At 54.7% G+C, this 18,512-nt stretch overlaps 1 protein-coding gene across 1 annotated transcript; it reads right to left on the bottom strand.

Annotated features, from left to right (window-relative positions):
- Positions 1 to 6,280: 6,280 nt before the first annotated feature.
- On the bottom strand, positions 6,281 to 18,458 carry B4GALT2 (beta-1,4-galactosyltransferase 2). The gene is made up of 7 exons (XM_044676650.1): positions 18,417 to 18,458; positions 16,556 to 16,920; positions 16,229 to 16,464; positions 15,483 to 15,673; positions 15,189 to 15,311; positions 14,893 to 14,997; positions 6,281 to 7,060 (listed from the first exon to the last, which is right to left on the bottom strand). The coding sequence occupies exons 2-7, from the start codon at positions 16,875 to 16,877 to the stop codon at positions 6,910 to 6,912; spliced, it is 1,128 nt and encodes a 375-aa protein (XP_044532585.1). The 5' UTR covers positions 16,878 to 16,920; positions 18,417 to 18,458; the 3' UTR covers positions 6,281 to 6,909.
- Between the last annotated feature and the right edge of the window lie 54 nt (positions 18,459 to 18,512).

The raw sequence follows: 18,512 nt of genomic DNA on the forward strand, positions 1-18,512 counted from the left end.
CCCCGCCCCCCCTCACCTCCGCTCGCAGCTCCAAGCTCAGGTCTACCACGTCCTCGCCCAGGATCCTCTTCACCTCGGCCCGCTCAGGGGGTTGAACGTGCTCCTCCACCAGCCCCCATAGGGACTGGGGGACTTGGGTCATGGTGGGGCCCCGCCCCCTGCCCCGCCCTGCCGGGCCGGGGGCTCCCGTGAGGGGGAGGGGCGGCCTCACCTCCCCCGTCCAGGGCCCCGCCCCCGCATGAGGCCCCACCCCCAACATTCACGGCAGGTCAGAGAGAAGGGGAAGTGATTCACCCGCTGGCCAGAGGCCCCGCCCCCATTCTGGGCCCGCCCTTGGAGCAGACGCCCCATCCCGTGCCCAATCAGCCCCCACCTCCTTGCTAAACCCCGCCCCCATCTCGAGGCCCCGCCACTCCTGACACGTCACAGGTCATGGGGTAGGGCCGACGAAGTCTCCCTTGTGGAGGCTCCCTCAAGCTCCTCGACCCCCGCAACCTTCCCCCCTTGAAGCTTGTAGCTTGTCGTGGGTCCCCAGTCTGACTCACCGGACAGGGGCCGGGCGTCAGGGGAGCGGGCGCCGCATGCAGATATGAGCCCGCCCCCTGCGTCCCAGGCACGCTGTAACCATGGCCACAACGGCCACGCGCACAAGGACGCCACGCCTCCAGAGGCGGATGGACCCATCTCCTTAAAGGGGCGACGCCACTGTCTGCAAAGAAGCACGAGGGCTGCAGGGTTCAGCTCTGTCAGCCCCTCCAGGCTGATGCCTGCCCAGCGGTCTAGGAGCTCGAGGCGAAGGAGATCGCCCATCCCCGCAGACACAAACTAAAGGCCAAAAAAAGAAAAAATCCCAAACAAGGCAATGGTGTTGGAGTTGCCCCGGCAGCCCGGACATCACGATGCAGAGCCCCTCGAAGGAAGACAGGCAAAACCTAGAGTGTGATGAGGGCGGCCCCGCCAGGGCCAAAGCACGGAGGTGGGAAATGGATGAAGAGCAACATGAAGGCGGTCACTGGAATGTAGAGTGCAGGAAGGGAGTTAGAAAGGCGAGAAGGAGTCGGGCTATGAAAACCAAAGGAGCTTCTATCTGCTCCTGACGTGACTGGAGTGGACTGAGAAGGGGGGTGGCATGGGCATAAACGTACTGTAGGAAGAGCACTTTGGAGCGGAATAGAGAACGATTGGGATCAGGGAAGGCCTTGAAAGAGGGTCACTAATTAGGAAGATTGTTGCTACCGGCCAGGGATGAAGTGATGAGAGCCTGAACCAGCAGGGGGCAGTCAGAGGAGAAGAGGGCAATGTATGGATTGAGAGAGGATGTGAGAGAGGGGGAAAGGCAAGAGTTGGCAGCTGACTTGATAGGTAGGGTGAGGGTGAGAGCAAAGAGTGTCAATAGGAAGGACAGCAGTACCCTAGAATCAAATGACCAAGCTTGGAGGGAAGGAGGGAGGGAGAGAGGAAGGAAAGAAGGAAAGGAAAGGAGGGAGGGAAGAAAAAAGGGAGGGACAGAGGAAGGAAAGAAGGAAGGAAAGGAGAAAGAAAAGGAAGGAGGGAGGGAGGGAAGAAAAAAGGAAGGGAAGGACAGAGGAAGGAAAGAAAAGGAAGGAAGGGAAGAATTCTTTCCTTTTCTTTTTTAAACCCTTACCTTCCACCTTGGAATCAATATTATGTACTGGTTCCAAGGCAAAAGAGTGGTAAGGGTGGGCAATGGGGTTAAGTGACTTGCCAAGGGTCACACAGCTAGGAAGCGTCTGAGGCCAGTTTTGAACCCAGGACCTCCTGTCTCTAGGCCTGGCTCTCAATCCACTGAGCCACCCAGCTGGAGGGAAGGATTCTTGATCCCTCAAGAAGGATACTGTACCTGGCAGTATAAGGTGGGTGCTATTCTTGTCCCAATTTTACAATTGAGGAAACAGGGAAATGGAAATGACTTGCCTAGCGATCCACATCTAGTAAATGTCTAAGGCCAGATTTGCACTGAAGTCTTCCTGACCCAAGCCCCAGTACTCTGTCTACCAAGTTGCCTCTAAGTCAGCAAAGAGGTTGCTAGAGATCACTAAATGAATACGATACAGGAAGATGAGAGCCCAGACAACACCTACAATTAGCAGACATGATGTCAATGAAGATCTAGGAGGCAGAGGAGGGGTACAAGAGGAGAACCAGAAGAGGGTAGTGTGACAGTAGCCCAAATGAGTCATTGCCCAGAGTGCAAGGCAGTGAGCAGAAAGCACCTGTCTTCATTCTGGCTTTCACCAGCATTTCCAGGGTAATTGTTCATCATTCTCCTCTGTGATCCAGATCCAAAAGACTATTCTGTGTCCCCTGAACTTAATGTTATAAAAGATGTATGGCCTTAGGGGCTTCCAGTCCTCCCAGGAACCAGGAGGTGGAACCATAAGCATCATCAGGAAAAGACCAGGGGAACAAAGCAGAGATTTACTGACTTGCTAGGAATGGAGTTCTGTTGTCTCCCAGGACACGTATCCAGAATGGGGCAGGAACCCTCCCCAAGCCCATCAGAATAGAGGACAAATACCTCCTTCTAGTGACAGCACTGCCCAAACAAGGAGAAAATGTTACCAAAGCTGACAAAGAATTGAACAAGAAACCCAAGACTGTGGCAGAGGGAGTGTTTGCATCATTACTGATCACTGTATACTGTGGAGCCAAAAGGAACCCTGAAGTGGTGAACAACTGTCAAGTCAGGTTCCGAGAGCAGGTCTAGAACCCCAGAGCCACGATGGAAAGCCCCCAGAGAGAGCTCCTAAAAAGGTTATCCATTAGCAGCCTGGCAAACTACTCAGAATAGCTTTACATGTAAAAGAATGAGGAAGGAGACAATAACATGCTTGTTTTCTTCAACAATGAGACCAAAAGTAGAATTGGGGAAGCTTGGGAGTGCAGTGAGGAGCACACCAGATCAAAGTCAGGACGAGTCATCTGAGTTCATATTTGACCTCAAACACTAGCTGTGTGACCCTGGGCAAGTCACTTGATCCTGTATGCCTCAGTTTCCTCATCTGTAAAATAAGCAGAAGGAAATGGCAAGTCACTCCAGTATCTTTGTCAAGAAAACCCCAAATGGAGTCATAAAGTCAGATGTGACTAAAACAACTGAACAACAGCAAAGAAAACTAGTCAATGATCCAACAAAAATTTTGCATTCCAAGGCTGGCTGCTTGATTTAGCATTAGAGGTGCCACTTCATCTTGAGCCTCCCGTACCCTGTGAGGGAGAAGCTACAAATGTCACATCCATTTGAAGTTGTCCAGGGTGGCCCAGGTAAGCAGGGATGTGTGGGATTCATACCCTAGTCTTCCTGATCAAGCATGAAAATAGTAGATGGCCCAGAAACTCCTAGGGACCAGCAATAAAACCCACGACCATAAATGTCTATAGAAAAGTGTAGGGCAGCAGGCTCTGCTCCTCAGGTTGGTACTCATCCCTCACAGCTATGTAGGGGCTCCTGGTTGTTTCTTGTGATCTGGGATTGCATTAAAGATGGAGACAGCAAGATTTGCTTCTCCTCGGGAGGCTCTAAGAGTTATAAAAGGCCCCGATCCTTTTAAAAAGTGCTTCACCTGGGCCATGATTTGCTGGATCCTGGCTACTGCCTTCTGCCAGTATCTCTGAGCCCAGAGTAACACCATGATCCTGAGAAGGATTTCTAGTCTGGGCAACTTACTTAAGTCTCAGTGTCCCCAAGTTGCTGCCAGCTGTCTCTTCAGCAACTTTGATTTTTCCACCTTAAACCTTTACCTTGTCTTGATTCTAAGTCAGAAGAGCGTTAAGGGCTAGGCATTTGGGGTTAAGTGTCTTGCCCAGGATCACACAGCTAGGCCATATTTGAACCCAGGACCTCCCCTCTCTAGGCCTGGCACTCTATCCACAGAGCCACCCAGCTACATGATTCTTGAAGTTGGCCATAGATTTTCCTGAACCTAAAAAAAAAGGCTAAAAAGTGACATGTGGCTGGCTAGGATATCTGGACATCGTGAGTTGTTTAATTAGTACAGACTGAGGGTGAAAGTGAAATGTCCGTCCAGAAATCCCATAAAGTTGTCTGACCTCTCAGGAGAGGTAATAGGTGGTGAACAATGCCTTAGGCTTTAAATACTGCCTACTTGGAAAGTACTTGGGAATCTTCTGTATTTTAAGTCCATCTTTTGTGATGGAAGCAATACATAGCTATCCTGAATACTTAATGTATGTGGAATTGGCTGTTTTACTTCTTTCCTAGAACGGAAGCTGTTAACTCCTTTGGGGAAGGTCTTGGGCAAGAGCTAGACCTAAAATGGAGTTCTACTCTGGAAAAGGGACCAAAGCCAGAGATAGAAAAAAGCCCAAGCCCAGCACGAATCTAGGGCTATGGGCAAGCCCAGGGCAGGCTTACCTTTTGGTGGGAGGGAGCCCCTTGATATATACAAAGTATAACTAAAAATCAAGAACCAGAGGCTCTACCCCTACAAGAAGGAAAACAGGACTTCCTACCTTTAAGAAGATAATGCCCTGATGAGGCAATTCTAGAACTAAAGGTGGTAAGCTTGGAGGTGTAGATGAAGAAACAGACAGGACTTTTTTTAAACTTAAGAGGGATGCTACAGACCATCGAGACAGAAAGAGGAAATGGATAAGTTTGGGAAACAGCCTGCCAGCCTGGCACAGAGGCTGGAGCTTCAGGTATCCAGACCTCTGCCACAACAAAGCAGACCAGCTAAGATTTGCCTCAAAGATTTTCAAAAGGTGGAGATTTATGTCAGTGGCTAACATAAATTCTATTCTGGATTTGGCCTCACCAGCAGCAAGGCAGCCCATCGCTGGGGTGGAAGTGAAACACTCAGAGGACACGACTTGCTCCCTTTTAGTGTGTGATAGAGGAAAGCCGGCTGGAGCACGACGGGCACCTGAGATTCTGGCAGGGCAAATTTCAAAGGGTCTAAAATCCTACAGGTGAGCCCACAAAGGATAAGTTCCCAAAAATGAAACTCGACAGGCCTCTGGGCCTGGACCTTTCTGGCCTGGGCTGTGCCCTCCACAGGGGCCTCCCATCCTTGGGCTCAGCACCTGCCCTCCACAATCACTCTGTACCACTCACCTGTACCCGTGCTGACCCTCTTGGCTGATCCTCCTGAAGGGCAGGCAGGGTCGGTCTCATTTTGGTCCCTTACACATACTTGGGGGCCTCAGAGGGCTCTGGTTTCATGGGTGAGGGATGCCCTCCTGCCACGTAGATCATGAGGCTTCTTTGCCATGCCATGGCTAAAAGCTCATCCCCTGTGGCTACCCTGGTGGGGATCACATGCACGGTAAAGTTTCCCTGGATGGGTCTTCAGGCCATTTTCAGCTCTGCCTCCAAGTCCCCCTGGCTGAACCTAGTGCCATGGGTGGTCTTCAGGACCCCACGTCACTTCAGGACTGATGAGAGGTGGGCTTTTCTGTCTGTGACCCTCAGAGCTCACAGAGAACGTAAGCCTAACGGGTTCCTAAACAAGGATCCCCTCGATAGCCCCAATTCCCCCCAAGTGACCTGCCCTCCAGGGAGGGGGAGGCCTTGTACACATCAAGAATCCTAAAGAATGGCAGGGAGCTCCTGCCAGGCAGTGAGGGCACTGCGGTCTCCAGGTCTCCAGCTCTCCCTCCCCACCTTCTGGGATGATGGGGCCCCAGGGTTGCTCCTTCTCCTGGCCAAAGCAGCTTCCTGACTTCCTCCTCCTTGGGGGAGGTGGGGGGCGCACGAGGGGGCCGGCCTCTCCAGTGTGGGGGAAGGATCCCCCGGGGTCCTCTCCGGCCCTTCCCCAATCCCTTGGAGCAAAGAGGACCCAAGTTCTCCTGGCCCTCTTTCCTCATAGCATAAAAGCAGCTTAGGCTCAGCCTCTCTTCTCTTCAGGTTTTTTACTAAAGCACTCAAACCAATTCCCATGTGATATACAAAGATCCCCAAGCAGGGGAGGGAGGGGCCCCTACTCCATCAGGGGCCTAGCTCTTGTCATCGGTTGCCCTGTCCAGCCCCTGACCCATGCAAGTCCTACACCTCAGATGGACACAACAGCCCAGCTCTCCCAGGGTCCTGAGCCTGGGCTCATCCCTGTCTAGACTCCACCTCCTTCTGCTCCCTCAGGCCCTCTGGCAAGGGCAGGGAGAGCCCTCCATCTGAAGAGGGCCAGGGGTAGTGACGCTGGCTCCTCCCCTCTCAAGGAATTGGGGATTTAAATGGGGAAACTGAGGCACAGAGAGGTGAAGTAGGGACACAAGATCTCAGAGCTGGGAGGGACCTCGAACATCATCGAGTCCAACTCCCTCATTTTACAGATGAGGAAACTGAGGCCCATGAGGCTAAGGGACTTGCCTAAGGCCAGCCAGGCAGTGGTGGGGTTGGGGGGCCCAAAGAGCCCCCCAACAGTGAGGCAGAGGGCAGCGAGGCTGGGGGGGGGGCAGAATGCAGATGGGAACCCCCCAAGGTGGTACTGAGTGTCACCTCTGCCTTCCCTGGACTCGGTATCCCTAGAAAACACCCCCTCTGCCCCAGAACCCACCTCGACAGAACCTGAGGTGGTGGGGGGAAGGCAGGAAGCCTGGCCCCTCCTCCCTCCCCAGGGCACCAGCCAGACCCCATAGGTCCCTGAGCCAGCAGATCAGAAAACAGGAAGAAGTCTTCTGACTCAGACAGACGGACAGACAGACCAACCAACGAATGCTAAGCCATCCAGGGGAGCAGTCTCGAGTCTTGCACCAGGAGAGGCATGAGGGCGCCCTGCCAGCCCTGCCTGGCCCAGCCCCCCACGGGAAGGGTAGCCTCATGCCCACAGCCGGTGAGTGGGGCAGCTTCTCGGCAGTCAGTCACAGGCCAGTGGGGCCTCTGCCCCTGCTCTCCATGGACACCCTGAGCTCTTGGGTGCTGGCTGTGAGTCATCCTCGGGCAGGCCGTGGCGGGGCCCGGCCAATGTCCACGGTGATGTTGGTGAAGAGCGGCTGCCTGGACACCTCGAGTACGCGGTAATGCACCGAGCCAATGCCGTCCCGCTTCATGGTCAGCTTCGTGTTCTGGATCTTGGTGAACCTGGGAGGAGGGCTCAGGGTCAGCCTCAGGGTCTAAGCAGGGCAGAGGGCAAGGGCAGGGGAAGGCTTAGAGTAGAGGGGAAGGAGGGCTTGGGACACAGGGGCAGGGAGGAGGGCAGTGCAGGGCTCAGGGCTCAGGGCTCAGGGACAGGGAGGAAGGTCAGAGAAGGCTCAGGGCACAGGGACAGGGAGGAAGGTTTGGGACATAGGGATAGGGAGGAGGGCAGAGCAGGGCACAGGGAGAGGGAGGAGGGCCAGAGAAGGCACAGGGACAGGGAGGAAGGTTTGGGACATAGGGATAGGGACAAGAGCAGAGCAGGGCACAGGGACAGGGAGGAGGGCTTGGGACATAGGGGCATAGGAACATGGAGAAGGGCAGAGCTCAGAGTCCCAAGCAAGACAAAAGGGAAGGGCAAGGGCAGATGCCCATCACTCTACATCAGAGATCATCAGCACATCACCCCTGTGTACAGGCGCTGTAGCCCCTAAAAACCCAATGGAGGCAGAAGCTGGGGCTGAAGTCCACCTCTGCTACTCACTGCCTGTGTGACCTCGGGCAAAGCGCTTCACCTCCGAGGGTGCCAGTTTCCTCAACTGTAATGTGGGCAGTCTGAACCCTAGGATCCTTTGAGACGCCAAGTGAGGAAGAATGCCATCAGTGGAGAGGGAGGCCCACGATCACCTGAGACCGCCCCAAGATGGGGCAACATGAAAACATCAGGCTTCAGATGTCTGCCCACAAACATACACGGGGCAGGAAATAAGGTATTCAGGGGCCTGAACAACAGCAGAGCCAGAAGGCTCCCCAAGATGCAACACTCTGGGGCTCCAGACTGCTGCCCAAGGAAGGAATTATGGAATTAAGGGAGCTTGGGAGTCACAGCACAAAGAGGAGAGATGCCTTTGGTATTTCTTCCCACCTAAGCCATCTTTCCATTTACAGTCAATGACAAGCATAGGAAGGGACTGAGACCCCATGACCTTGCGAGGCTTCACACGGTGTATTTATGGGAAGCTAACATGGGAGACGGCTTACCGGAATGTGATACAAAACCAGAAGTATCAGGGAAAAGAGAGAAATACTTATGGGAGAGAATTTAAGATCCAAGGCAGGGAAAATCCAAAGGACAGCAATGGGGTGAAGATCAAAGGAGAGAAGAGATAGAGGATAGAAATGACTCAGAAAGAAGAAAGAAATCTAAGGAAAATTTGGGCAATAGCTGGTGAGGGAGTCCCCTGCTACCCTCAATGAGCTCAAGTCACTGTGACTCTACTATGGAAAAAACCCTTATTCAAAAAGGTGAGTTTGGCCTAAGAAATAATGTTCAGAAAGCTATCTTTCAATAAGGAATGCCTCATACATCAAAATTCTATGGGGTGGAGAGCAGTAGGTGGCTCCCTGGATAAATCCAGGCCTAAAGAAAGGAGATCCTGGGTGCAAATCTGACCTCAGTCATTTCCCTAGCTGTGTGACCCTGGGTAAGTCACTTAACCCCCATTTCTTAGCCCTTATACTTCTTTTGCCTTGGAACTGATACACAGGAAGATATGGGTTAAAAAAAAAAATCCTGCAGGATGGCTGGAAAGACAACACCAACCATCTACATCAAGAGGAGAGAAGCACCCTCTTACCCCACGGGTGCTAGCCTCCTCAGGGCTGATGTCCTCCAGATGTTGCTGTCTGGGGGTGACTTGGTGCTAGAGCACTAAGCTTGAGAATACTGGAGGGCCTCCTCGGCAGGGTCTAAAGCCTCTCCAAGAGAGCCTGGTTAACCCCACAGGACAAACTACAAAGAGATAGATCACCTCTTAGCCAGATGGAGCACTGTTGTCCACCAGGCCATGTTTCCTGGGTATGCAATACAGATGGCCAATGTGCAAGCAGGGCTGAAGGACCCTTGGAAAAGACAGAGCACCCTCATTGACTCCAGGATCCCACATGGCTATAAGTTGTGGAAAGCAAAATGGCCTCTACCCACCAATGCTGTTGGCCTTGGCCACTGGGGAGGGGGACAGCAAGAGCTGGGCATCCTGGAACGGGGCCTCACCTTTGATTTAACCCTTCCCCCATTCCCAAAAAGCTTTCTGTTCTGTCCTCTTCATATCAAGGCATCTCAATATATGCTTATGGTCAAAACAAAGAGGCTTAGGCAGAGTGGCTGGGGGGTAATTCTGAAATGGATGAATGACCAGATCCAAAGAGGGCTCATGGGTCAATGTCTCCCTGAAAGAGAGTATCTCACGGAATGTCCCAGAACTTTGTCGTTGGCTCTGGGCTGGTTCAATATATTTATCAATGACATGACTAAGGCACATATGGCATAATTAACTGATTCTCAGAGGAGACAGAGTTGAGAGGAATAGGCATGATGACAGAAACAGGACCCGAAAATATCTAGAAAGAATCAGGATAAACATAGTCATACACTTTGCTAGGAAAAAAAGAGCTCAGGGTGGCCATGAGAGTTCTCTTCAAGCCAGTCTCATTATCAATATGGTAGGAATTCTTTCTACAAAAACTGGGAGGTATTAACATGGTGAGCATCAAATAAAGTTATTTTAAGCATCCTAGTGGTATGACCCTGAGCAAGTCACTCAACCCCAACTGCCTTGTCTTTACCACTCTTCTGCCTTGGAACTGATATTTGTATCAATTTTAAGACAAGGTAAAGGTTAAAAAAAAAAAAAAGGAAATCTACATTATTAGGGGAAAAAACCAAACTCATTACTGATATTGGGTTCATTCCTGATTCAGCTGCCTAAGTACAGCTTGGAGCAAAGACCAAAGCTAATACAAAACTTGAAGAACAAAATTAAGCAATGAAAATGACTCCAACCTGACTGAATAAAATAAACTGTTGACAAATGAGAAGAGGAATGGATATGGACACAGATTAAAACCATTTCCTAAAGATGTTTAACTAATACACACTAAGAAGCAGTGGAGAGAAAAATGCTTAGTTTGGCAAGAGACCCAGCTGGTTAAAGTCATCCCAAGAGCATCGAAGTTAGATAAAAGTGGAGAGAAAACAGATGACAGCAGGCAGAATACGAACAAGACCACAGACCCTGAGTCTCTAATGCTGGTGAATACATTTGTCTTCATAGGCATCATGAGATTTGCTGGGATGAAACTCAGAATAATCATACCTGCCATTTCAATAGCACTTTAACATTTTCAAAGTAACTGACATTTGTTGTCTCATGTGATGCTCATAACAGCCTTGGGAGGTGGGTGCTATTGACTATTCCCATTTTGTAGAGGAAGAAACTAAGACAGAGAGAGCTTAAATAACTTCCCCAGGATTCTACAGGTAGTGGCTGAGACAAGGTTCAAACTCAGGTGTTCCTAACTACAGATCCATCTAGCTGGTTTGGGGTCAGGATTCCTTCAAAAGGAAAAAGTTTGGCAAAAATGGGCAGCAAGGAGCACACTGTGTATTAAGGTGTATTCATGTGGGCAAAGGCAGGGATCAAAGAGGGAAGCATGGGATGAAAGATCAATTGAAGCAGATACAGAAAGAAACAAGGTCCTTTGGGGGAAAAACCACCCCATCAAAATCTGTAGGAGAAGACTAGAAAAGCCAAGCACACATATGGTCTGCCAGGCTGCCTAGATTTAGGAGAGCAGATTTCAAGAGACTCAGAAGGATAGGCAGGGCTCCAGGGGCTGAAATTATCCAGTGAAAGTCAGCCGAGGAAGGACCAGAAACTTTAGAAGAAACATTGTACAAACAAAGGAATAACAGTATGAAAAGGAATTTGAAGGCTAACAAAGCACTTGACACACTATCTCGTTGGATCCTCACAACCCTGTAAAGAAGATGCTTTTATCTTTTTTTTTAAACCCTTACCTTCTGTCTTAGAATTGATCTGAAGTATTGGTTCCAAAGCAGAAAAGGTAGGGAGGGGGGGGGGGGGGGAGCAAGTGACTTGCCCAGGGTCACATAGGTAGAAAGTATCTGAGGCTAGATTTGAACCCAGGACACCTCCTGTCCCCAGGCCTGGCTCTCTACCCACCGAGCCACCTAGCTGCCCCATTAGGGCCTCTTAGTAAAGAGATAGTCGGGGAGCAGAAACAAGCAGGAGTGCGTGTGGCTTTCACAGCCATGTTGTGCCAGGCTCCTCTCGTACCCTCGTCCAGCAGGGCTAACTGGCTGGGAGCCAAGAAGAATGTGATCCCTGTTCTAGACTGTCAGTACTACAACCGTTCGACCGTAGGAGCCTTGAGGACAGGGACTTCTTTTGCCTTTTTGTACCCCCCGGTGCTGAGCATGATGTCTGGCACATAGTAAACGCTTGATAAATGTCGATGGATGGATCGAGATGTACTTAGGTCTGCGTCAAGCATCTGATGCAGTATTTGAAGCTCATCTCGTGGGAAAGCCCACAAGTAATGCAATTGGATGCCCTCTCCGTTGGAGGAATGGCCAGGGGGAGCAGCCACGGTTTCCCGGCCCTCTAGCAGGAACCTTCGTGGGGAGCACTCCCAGAGGTCTCTGTTGGACGCTACGCTTTGGGCCTTTTTACTGACGATTGGGACAAAGCCCCGGATGACGTGCTGGCACCAGGCTACATGCCACAGAACAGAGCCCGGATCCAAAAGGAGCTGGGTAGGCCAGAGCCCCGGGTGGAAGCAAATCAAATGAAAGTGAACAAGGATAAATGCAAAGTTGAGGTTAGACGTGGAGATCAAAGGTACACACGGGAAAAAGAGGGCTAGCGGGCATCTTGTCCGATGAAGACCTGAAGGTTTCCGTGGCCTGCAAGTGCAATGACTCAGAAGGGTGACAGGGAGGCTCCAAAGGCTGCACAGAGAAGCAGAAGGGCTCTGCTCCCCTGAGCAGCTGGACAGCATCCACAGGAGGGGGCCAGGATGGGAGGAGGTGACACAGGAGTAGCTGCTGAAGGAACTAGATTCTTCTCATTCCCATCTTCTGGGACTTTTTTCTGCTTTTCCTCAAGAGGGCAGAATCAGGAGCAACAGGAGGAAGCTGTAGAGATGCCAATTTAAGCCCGATATTGGGGAAAACTTCCTTTTCATCCATTCTACCCTCAAAGTGGAACACGCTGCCCTGGGAGGTGGTGAGCTCCCCACCCTGCAGGAATGCAAGCAGAGGCTGAATGACCAAATGTCAGAGATGTCCTAGAAGAGATTATTTTTTTCAGCCATAGATGAGACAAACTTGAATACCAAGGTCCCATCCAGCTCTCAAATTCTGCAACTGTAAATGGGAAATGGTACGGAGGAAAGAGAGCGCCTGTTTCAGAGGCAGCCTGGGCCAAGGGCCACCAGATCATAAAGGCCTCAAGGAATCAGGTTTCCCTGTATTGAAAGGGGAGAGGATGCCAGTGCCCTGGAAACTGGGGCCTCGTCAGTATGGGAACTGGGCCATGAGATGGGTGGAGGCGGACACAGGCTTCCCCACATCTCTACAGGCAGCCTGTAAGGAAGGCAGGAGAAGGGATTGGGAAGGTTCTCTGGCCCAAGTTATTCGCAACAACGGACTGCATCTCAGCCACCCAATCACCTGAAGGTCCTCTGGGCTTCCTCCTTGGGGATTAGGAGAAAGCGCCTTGGCTTCAGCCCAGCCCAGCAGTGCCTCGAGGGCCTTGTTCCCACCAGGAGTCTCCCATGTTCATGGCTAACATGTCCCTCAACTCCGACCCTGGCTCTCAAGCAGGACATAGCACAGGACAACACAGGCTTGCCAGAGCCCGGGCCTGGTCCAGGAGGAGAACGGTCAAAAGGGAAGAGGGATGCTTGAGGGTGACAAGTCCCAGAACACTGCAGCCCCTCCAGATGGACAGCCAGCATCGCCTGGAAGTCAGGGGAAAACCAAGTATGTTGGGAGTGGAGGAAGAAGGCCTCGAGTCCAGCTGCTGACGGGCCCCAGGACGGATGGCCCAAAGAGCTGGGAAAGGAGGTGGCCGGCACACTGCACCACTGCCCTGGGAAGATGGATGTCCTCTGAATGACCATCTTTGTAACGACCGCCCTCGGCTGGCCATGGGATGAGGCAGAGTCACAAGATGCTGCAGTCTCAAGAGCTGAGTGAAGAACCACTCCAAGCTAGGATGAAAGCCCCAGTGTCCCAGACGGGCTGGTCACCGAGCAAGACGAGAGACAGGATGCCAGCCTGGCACCAAGAGAGGCCAAAGAAGCCCCAGCGGATGGATGGGGTGGGGAAATGCGGGCAGCAGTCACCAGGTGGGCTGCAGGCTGCAACGCTGGAGGGCATGCAGCCTGGGGAGGGCAAGGTCTGGACAAGGGTCTGAGTTCCACAGAGAAGGGCCTGGCCTTGCCCCACTGGATCCCAGAGGGCACAACCAGGAGTATCAGGCGGGAGCAGATTGAGGTTTGGCATCAGGAAAGAGCTCCCAACCACGTGAGCTCCCTCAAAGTCAAGACCGGCAAGCTCCCATCGCTGGGAGTCTGAGCAGAGCCTGGCTGACCACTGGCCAGCCGAGGGAGTGCCAATTCCTTCTCGGGGGCAGCTCAGAGGAAGGAGCTACTAAGTTTCCACCTAACTGGACTTCTGAGGTCAGTATTAACGGTGCCACATTATTTGGCGTCTCCAGTGGAGCGCCCCCAGGACCCGGCCCTGTGCTTTATCGTCTTACAAATGACCTGGAAGAAAGTCTTCAGCGAAGACCAGGCGCCTATGCCTCGGGGAGGCACAGAGGGAATTTTCTCTAAGAATGTGGCATGAGGCAACCGAGATTCTGAGATGAGAACTCTTAGGGAGAGTCAGTCAGAAGAGTGGGACTAGAGGCAAAGGGGAAAGAGTATGGGCTGTGAAGTCAGAGGACCCAAGTTCATATCCTGCCACCTATATTTATTACTTAAGGGCCTTCGGGCAAATCACTTCCCTGGACCTCAGTTTCCTCATCTGTCCACCCTGGGAGTGGCACCAGCTGGCCTCTGAGGTCCCTGCCAGCCGCCCTGGCACCCAGCTCCCTCATCACCACTTGGGCTGCTCTCTCCCTCGGGGCCCTGCTGGCCCCTGCTCTAAAGCTCACGCTCAAAAGCCAAAGTCATTCCCCGAGGCCCAGCTCTCAGAGACCACCTTGTCCTTGTTACCAAGCCCACCCCTCCATCTCCACTGCCCATCGGCCTAGCCGGGGCTCTCACTACCCCCCAGTGTTGGGGCTCCCATTGTTTTGTGCCCTGTGCTTTTATAGAGGGAGGTCCTTTCCCTCCAGGAGTCCAGAGTTCAGGTGACTCACTACCACCGGCCCCCACCTACCAGCAGACCGCCTGAGGAGTCCTCCCTCACAGCCAGCCACTGGCCCCAGTCTGTGCTTCCAGTGGCCCTAGAGCCCAGATGTGATGAGCGCACACTCCCAAGCTGTCCTTCCAGCCTCCCCTTCCACCACAGCCTTCTCCTTGCCTCTTCACTTACTGGGTACCAGGCCTGGCTCACAGTGTACTCCCCAATCTGTCTTAAGACTAGCCTTCTGTAAGGTTCTACCTCCTCCTCCAGGAAGCCTGCCCTGACTATTTTAAGTCCAGGACCTCCCCCTCTCCCAGAGTGGCTAGACTTGAAGTCTTATCTCTAAGGCAAAGCCTCAGATTCTTCCCAACCTTTTCCTGGAGTGCTTGGGGCTGGGGGGCTTCCTGAGCATTCCTCACAGTGCCCAGGTGAAGGATGGGCACAAAAGAGGTGTTCAAGAAACACTGAATCTAATCTCTAAACATAAACTTAAATGGTAAAAATGGTTTTCTTCAGAACTGCTGAGGTCTTTATTCTTAACTCTGCCTCAGGCCTCCCAAAGGCACGGAGGGTGGGGATGAGGGTCAGGGGCCACCTGGGGGGAGTCAGGGGTCACCTCTGGGGGTTGGGCTCGTTATGCTTGTCCCGATCATGCTTGATCATTCGGTATCGGCCGATGCGGATGTCTGGGCGGGAGACCTTCATCCCTGAGAGGGAAATCCTGGGGGAGATGGAGGGGTGGGCTTAGGCTAAGTCAAGAGCTCTGAGCCAAGGCGATGAGCCCTCACCTGCCCAGCCCCCTGCCCTTGGCCCTACCTACACCCCTCCAGCCCTCTCACCCCGTCGCCCAGCCGCCCAGCCCCATCCGTCCCCCCTGCACCCTCCGGGCACAGCTCCAGCCCCGCGCCTCACCGGTTGAAGATGTCGTCATCCTCACCCCCCCAGCCCCAGTACTCATTGGGGAAGCCATTGATCTTCAGGAACTGGGCCTTGCTCAGACCTGATACGCCCCCAAAGTAACCGGCGTAGGGCAGTCTGCAGAGAGCCGAGAGCAAACAGGCTCAGTCCAGAGGCTCCGCGGCCCCTCCTGAGGGGACTGTGAGCTTCTGGACGCCGGCTGGGGGGCCCGGGCACCCCGCAGGCCCTGGAGGCCAAGACCCGAGTCTGCACCCCAGCCCCGCCCAGGGAAGCAGGCGCCTTGCTCACCGGAAGCCAAACTTGTCCATGGCGATGGCGAAGTGGCGGGGCTGCTCCCCGCAGCGGTACAGGTTGCGGTCGTCCATGGGCACCAGGTCCACGTCACTGAAGATGAAGCAGTCGTAGGCAGGGTCTTCCTTCAGCGCCTCCAAGAAGCCAACGTTGAGCAGCTTGGCCCGGTTAAACGTGTCCTCGCCGTGCTGGGGGAGGGGGAGGCGCAGGGGAGGAGGGAGCACAAGGGGGTCACAGGGCGCCCCCCCTGCCCGAAGCCGGGCCCCACCTGGACAGCCCTCTGCACCCCGAGAAAGCAGAGAAGGCATCGCCAAGGCAGGGGGTGCTCCCAGGAGGCTCTTGCCCCACGGGGGGGGGGGGAGTGTGGGGGGGGAACGCCACACCGGGAAGGGCTCCTGGGACAGGCTGGCCCCAGAGCTGAACCCAGAAGGACACGGGGAGGCCGAGGGGGAGGCCACCCTGCCGGCCGGAGAAGGAAAAGAGAGCTGACCGGGTCCAACAGGGCGGAGACGGCAGAGCAGGCTGGGGGGAGGGGTTGGTCCCTCATTGGCCACAAATCAGAGAGAGCTCCGGGCCCACTCGTGGCTTTTCTCGGCCAGCCCCAAACTTAAAGATGAGCCGAAGGCCAGGCCAGGCAGGCGAGCAGGCGGCAGGGCTGAGGCTCTGGTGCTGGCCTTGGGGGAGCCCGGGCTGGCCCGAGAGGCTCCAGCCCCCCTTCCCCCCCACCAGCTGGCCCTGCACACCTGGCTGATGACATAGATGCCATAGCGAAGCCGCTGCCGCCGCAGGATGGGATGCAGGTAGTGCAGCCAGTAGCGCAGGTGGTGCTCCCGGTGTCGGAAGGGAATGATGATGGCCACGGTTTGCCGTGGGGCGCAGTCGGAAGGGGCGTAGCGGCCGCCCCCTTGCACGCCAGGGTTCTCCCGCTGGACCCGCTCCATTGGCATGGGTGAGCTAAACTCAATCAGCAGCCGGCCCACTGGGGGGAGGGAGGGGGCTCTGGTAAGGAGAGCCGCCAGGGGACTCGGGCCCCAGCAGCCTCCCCCTGCCCGCACAAAGCGGGGCCTCACCTAACCCGGGCGGCACGTCAGGGCACGGGGGCAGGGGCAGCGCGGTGACGGAGTGGTTGTTGTCCGGCCGGGGGCTGGGCGCCTCTGAGCTGGGGGCCGTGCCGTTGGGCCGGGAGCAGTTGGCGCCGATGCCGGTGGCAGTGGCAGAGTGCGGCGAGTGAGCGGCGGCGCGGCGGCCGTGGGCACTGAAGCGACTGAAGAAGTCGAGGTGCTGGGCATAGACGTCGAAGTAGAGGATGACGGCGATGAGGAAGTGCAGCAGACAGAGGAGCAGCACGGCCTTGCAGATCCGCTCCAGGGTCCCCCCCAGCAGCCTGCTCATCTTCTGGCTGCCCGGCTCGGCCTGGGCATTGGTCCTGTCGGCCCTGCCAACAAACCGCCAGCTGGCTCCACCCTGGCAGCAGCCGGCCCCAGCTGGGACCCTCAACTACTGATGGTCTGGGGGAGCAGGGAGGAGCAAAGGATTCCCAGCTCCCACAGAAGACCACCTTCCCAGGGCCCAACCCCAAGCCCCCAAAATGGGCACCCAAAATGGGCATAAGCTTGGCCAGACGAAGCCCTTCCCAAACACCCAAAGGAGAAGACCCAGAGTGGGCAAGGCAAGCCCAGACAGGGATCACATCCTCTCTTCTCTCATGCCCTGTCTGGAGTTCTTGGCCTGCTGGGACCCCACCCTGGGAAGCTGAGAAAGACAGAAGCTGCCGGGCACCCCTGGTTCTGAGCAAGATGCCAGGAAGGGCCTTAGGGACTGCAGGCAGTGGGCACGCCCAGGACTTCGGGGAAGGAGGAGAAGAAGGAGAAGGAGGAGGAGGAGGAGGAGGAGGAGGAGGAGGAGGAAGAGGAGGAGGAGGGAACAGTGACAGCTGGGCCCTTTTTCAGCAGAAGAAAGGTAGCTCCAGCTGGCCTTGGGAGTCACAGGTGGCACTGCCCAAAAGCAAGCAGTTAAGCCCTTATGCCCTGGGCAGAGCTGCAGATGAGGGTGACCACTACCTTCAGTGGGGCCCACAGAAGCAACACCACCAGCCCACCTCATTCTCTCCCTGGAGCCAGAGACTCAGGTCCTCTCCCTCCCCAGCCAACCCAACTGCTTCCATGCTCTCAGCCAAACAAGGCCCCAATTCAAGCACATGGCAGCTGAGTTCAGATCACAACACACTCAAAGCAAGGGCTGCTGGGGAACACATTTGGAGCCAAGCTAGAGGAGTCAGAGGCAGGGACCGGGGAAGGAAAGGCTCCAGACCTCGGAGGGAGGAGGAAGAGGGATGGAGGGATGGAAGGAGGAAAGGAAACAGGAAATATTGTAAGTAAGGAGAGGAACAAGAAAGAAAGGGACAAAATGACATGATAACTAAGGCCTGAGGGAACCCTGGGAAAATAAGGGACAAAGAAAAAGCCAAAGCAGGTAGCTGATGCTGGGAGAGGAAGGAGGGCCTGGGATGGTGAGGAGGATGCTGGGGGACCCCCAGTCGTGGGGCTGGATGGGAGAGAAGGCTTCCCCAATTCTACCCCTTTATAGGTTCCTAACAAGTGGCCTGGATGGGTCAGGAGCAGAGAACCAGAGGGGGTGTGGGCTTCAGCCTTCAGGATCTAGTTGGGCTACGCTGGTGGGTCTCAGAAACCCAAACGGGGTGTGGGCTCAGGCCAGGGAGAAGGATAGGTGTGGGATCGGCGCTCAGGACCCTTTGAGGACAAGGTGGGTGGGCTCGACGCTCAGGGCCTCCGTGCTGGGCTGGGTCAGAGGAGGGTGGGCTCGGCGCTCAGGGGCCCCTCTAGGCTGTACAAGTGGGGGACAAAAGGGGTGGGCTTGGAGGAATAAGAGGAGAATGGGCTCGGCGCATGGGGCCCCTCCCCGCATCCTCACCGGCTGCGCTCGGCGCTCAGGGCCCCGCGGGGCTGGGCTCGGGCTCGGGGCCGGGGCCGGGCCGGGCCGCGGCCGCTCCGTCCCCCATGGCCCCGG

This window comes from Gracilinanus agilis, chromosome 4 (genome assembly GCF_016433145.1).
Source record: "Gracilinanus agilis isolate LMUSP501 chromosome 4, AgileGrace, whole genome shotgun sequence".
Lineage (NCBI taxonomy): Eukaryota > Metazoa > Chordata > Mammalia > Didelphimorphia > Didelphidae > Gracilinanus > Gracilinanus agilis.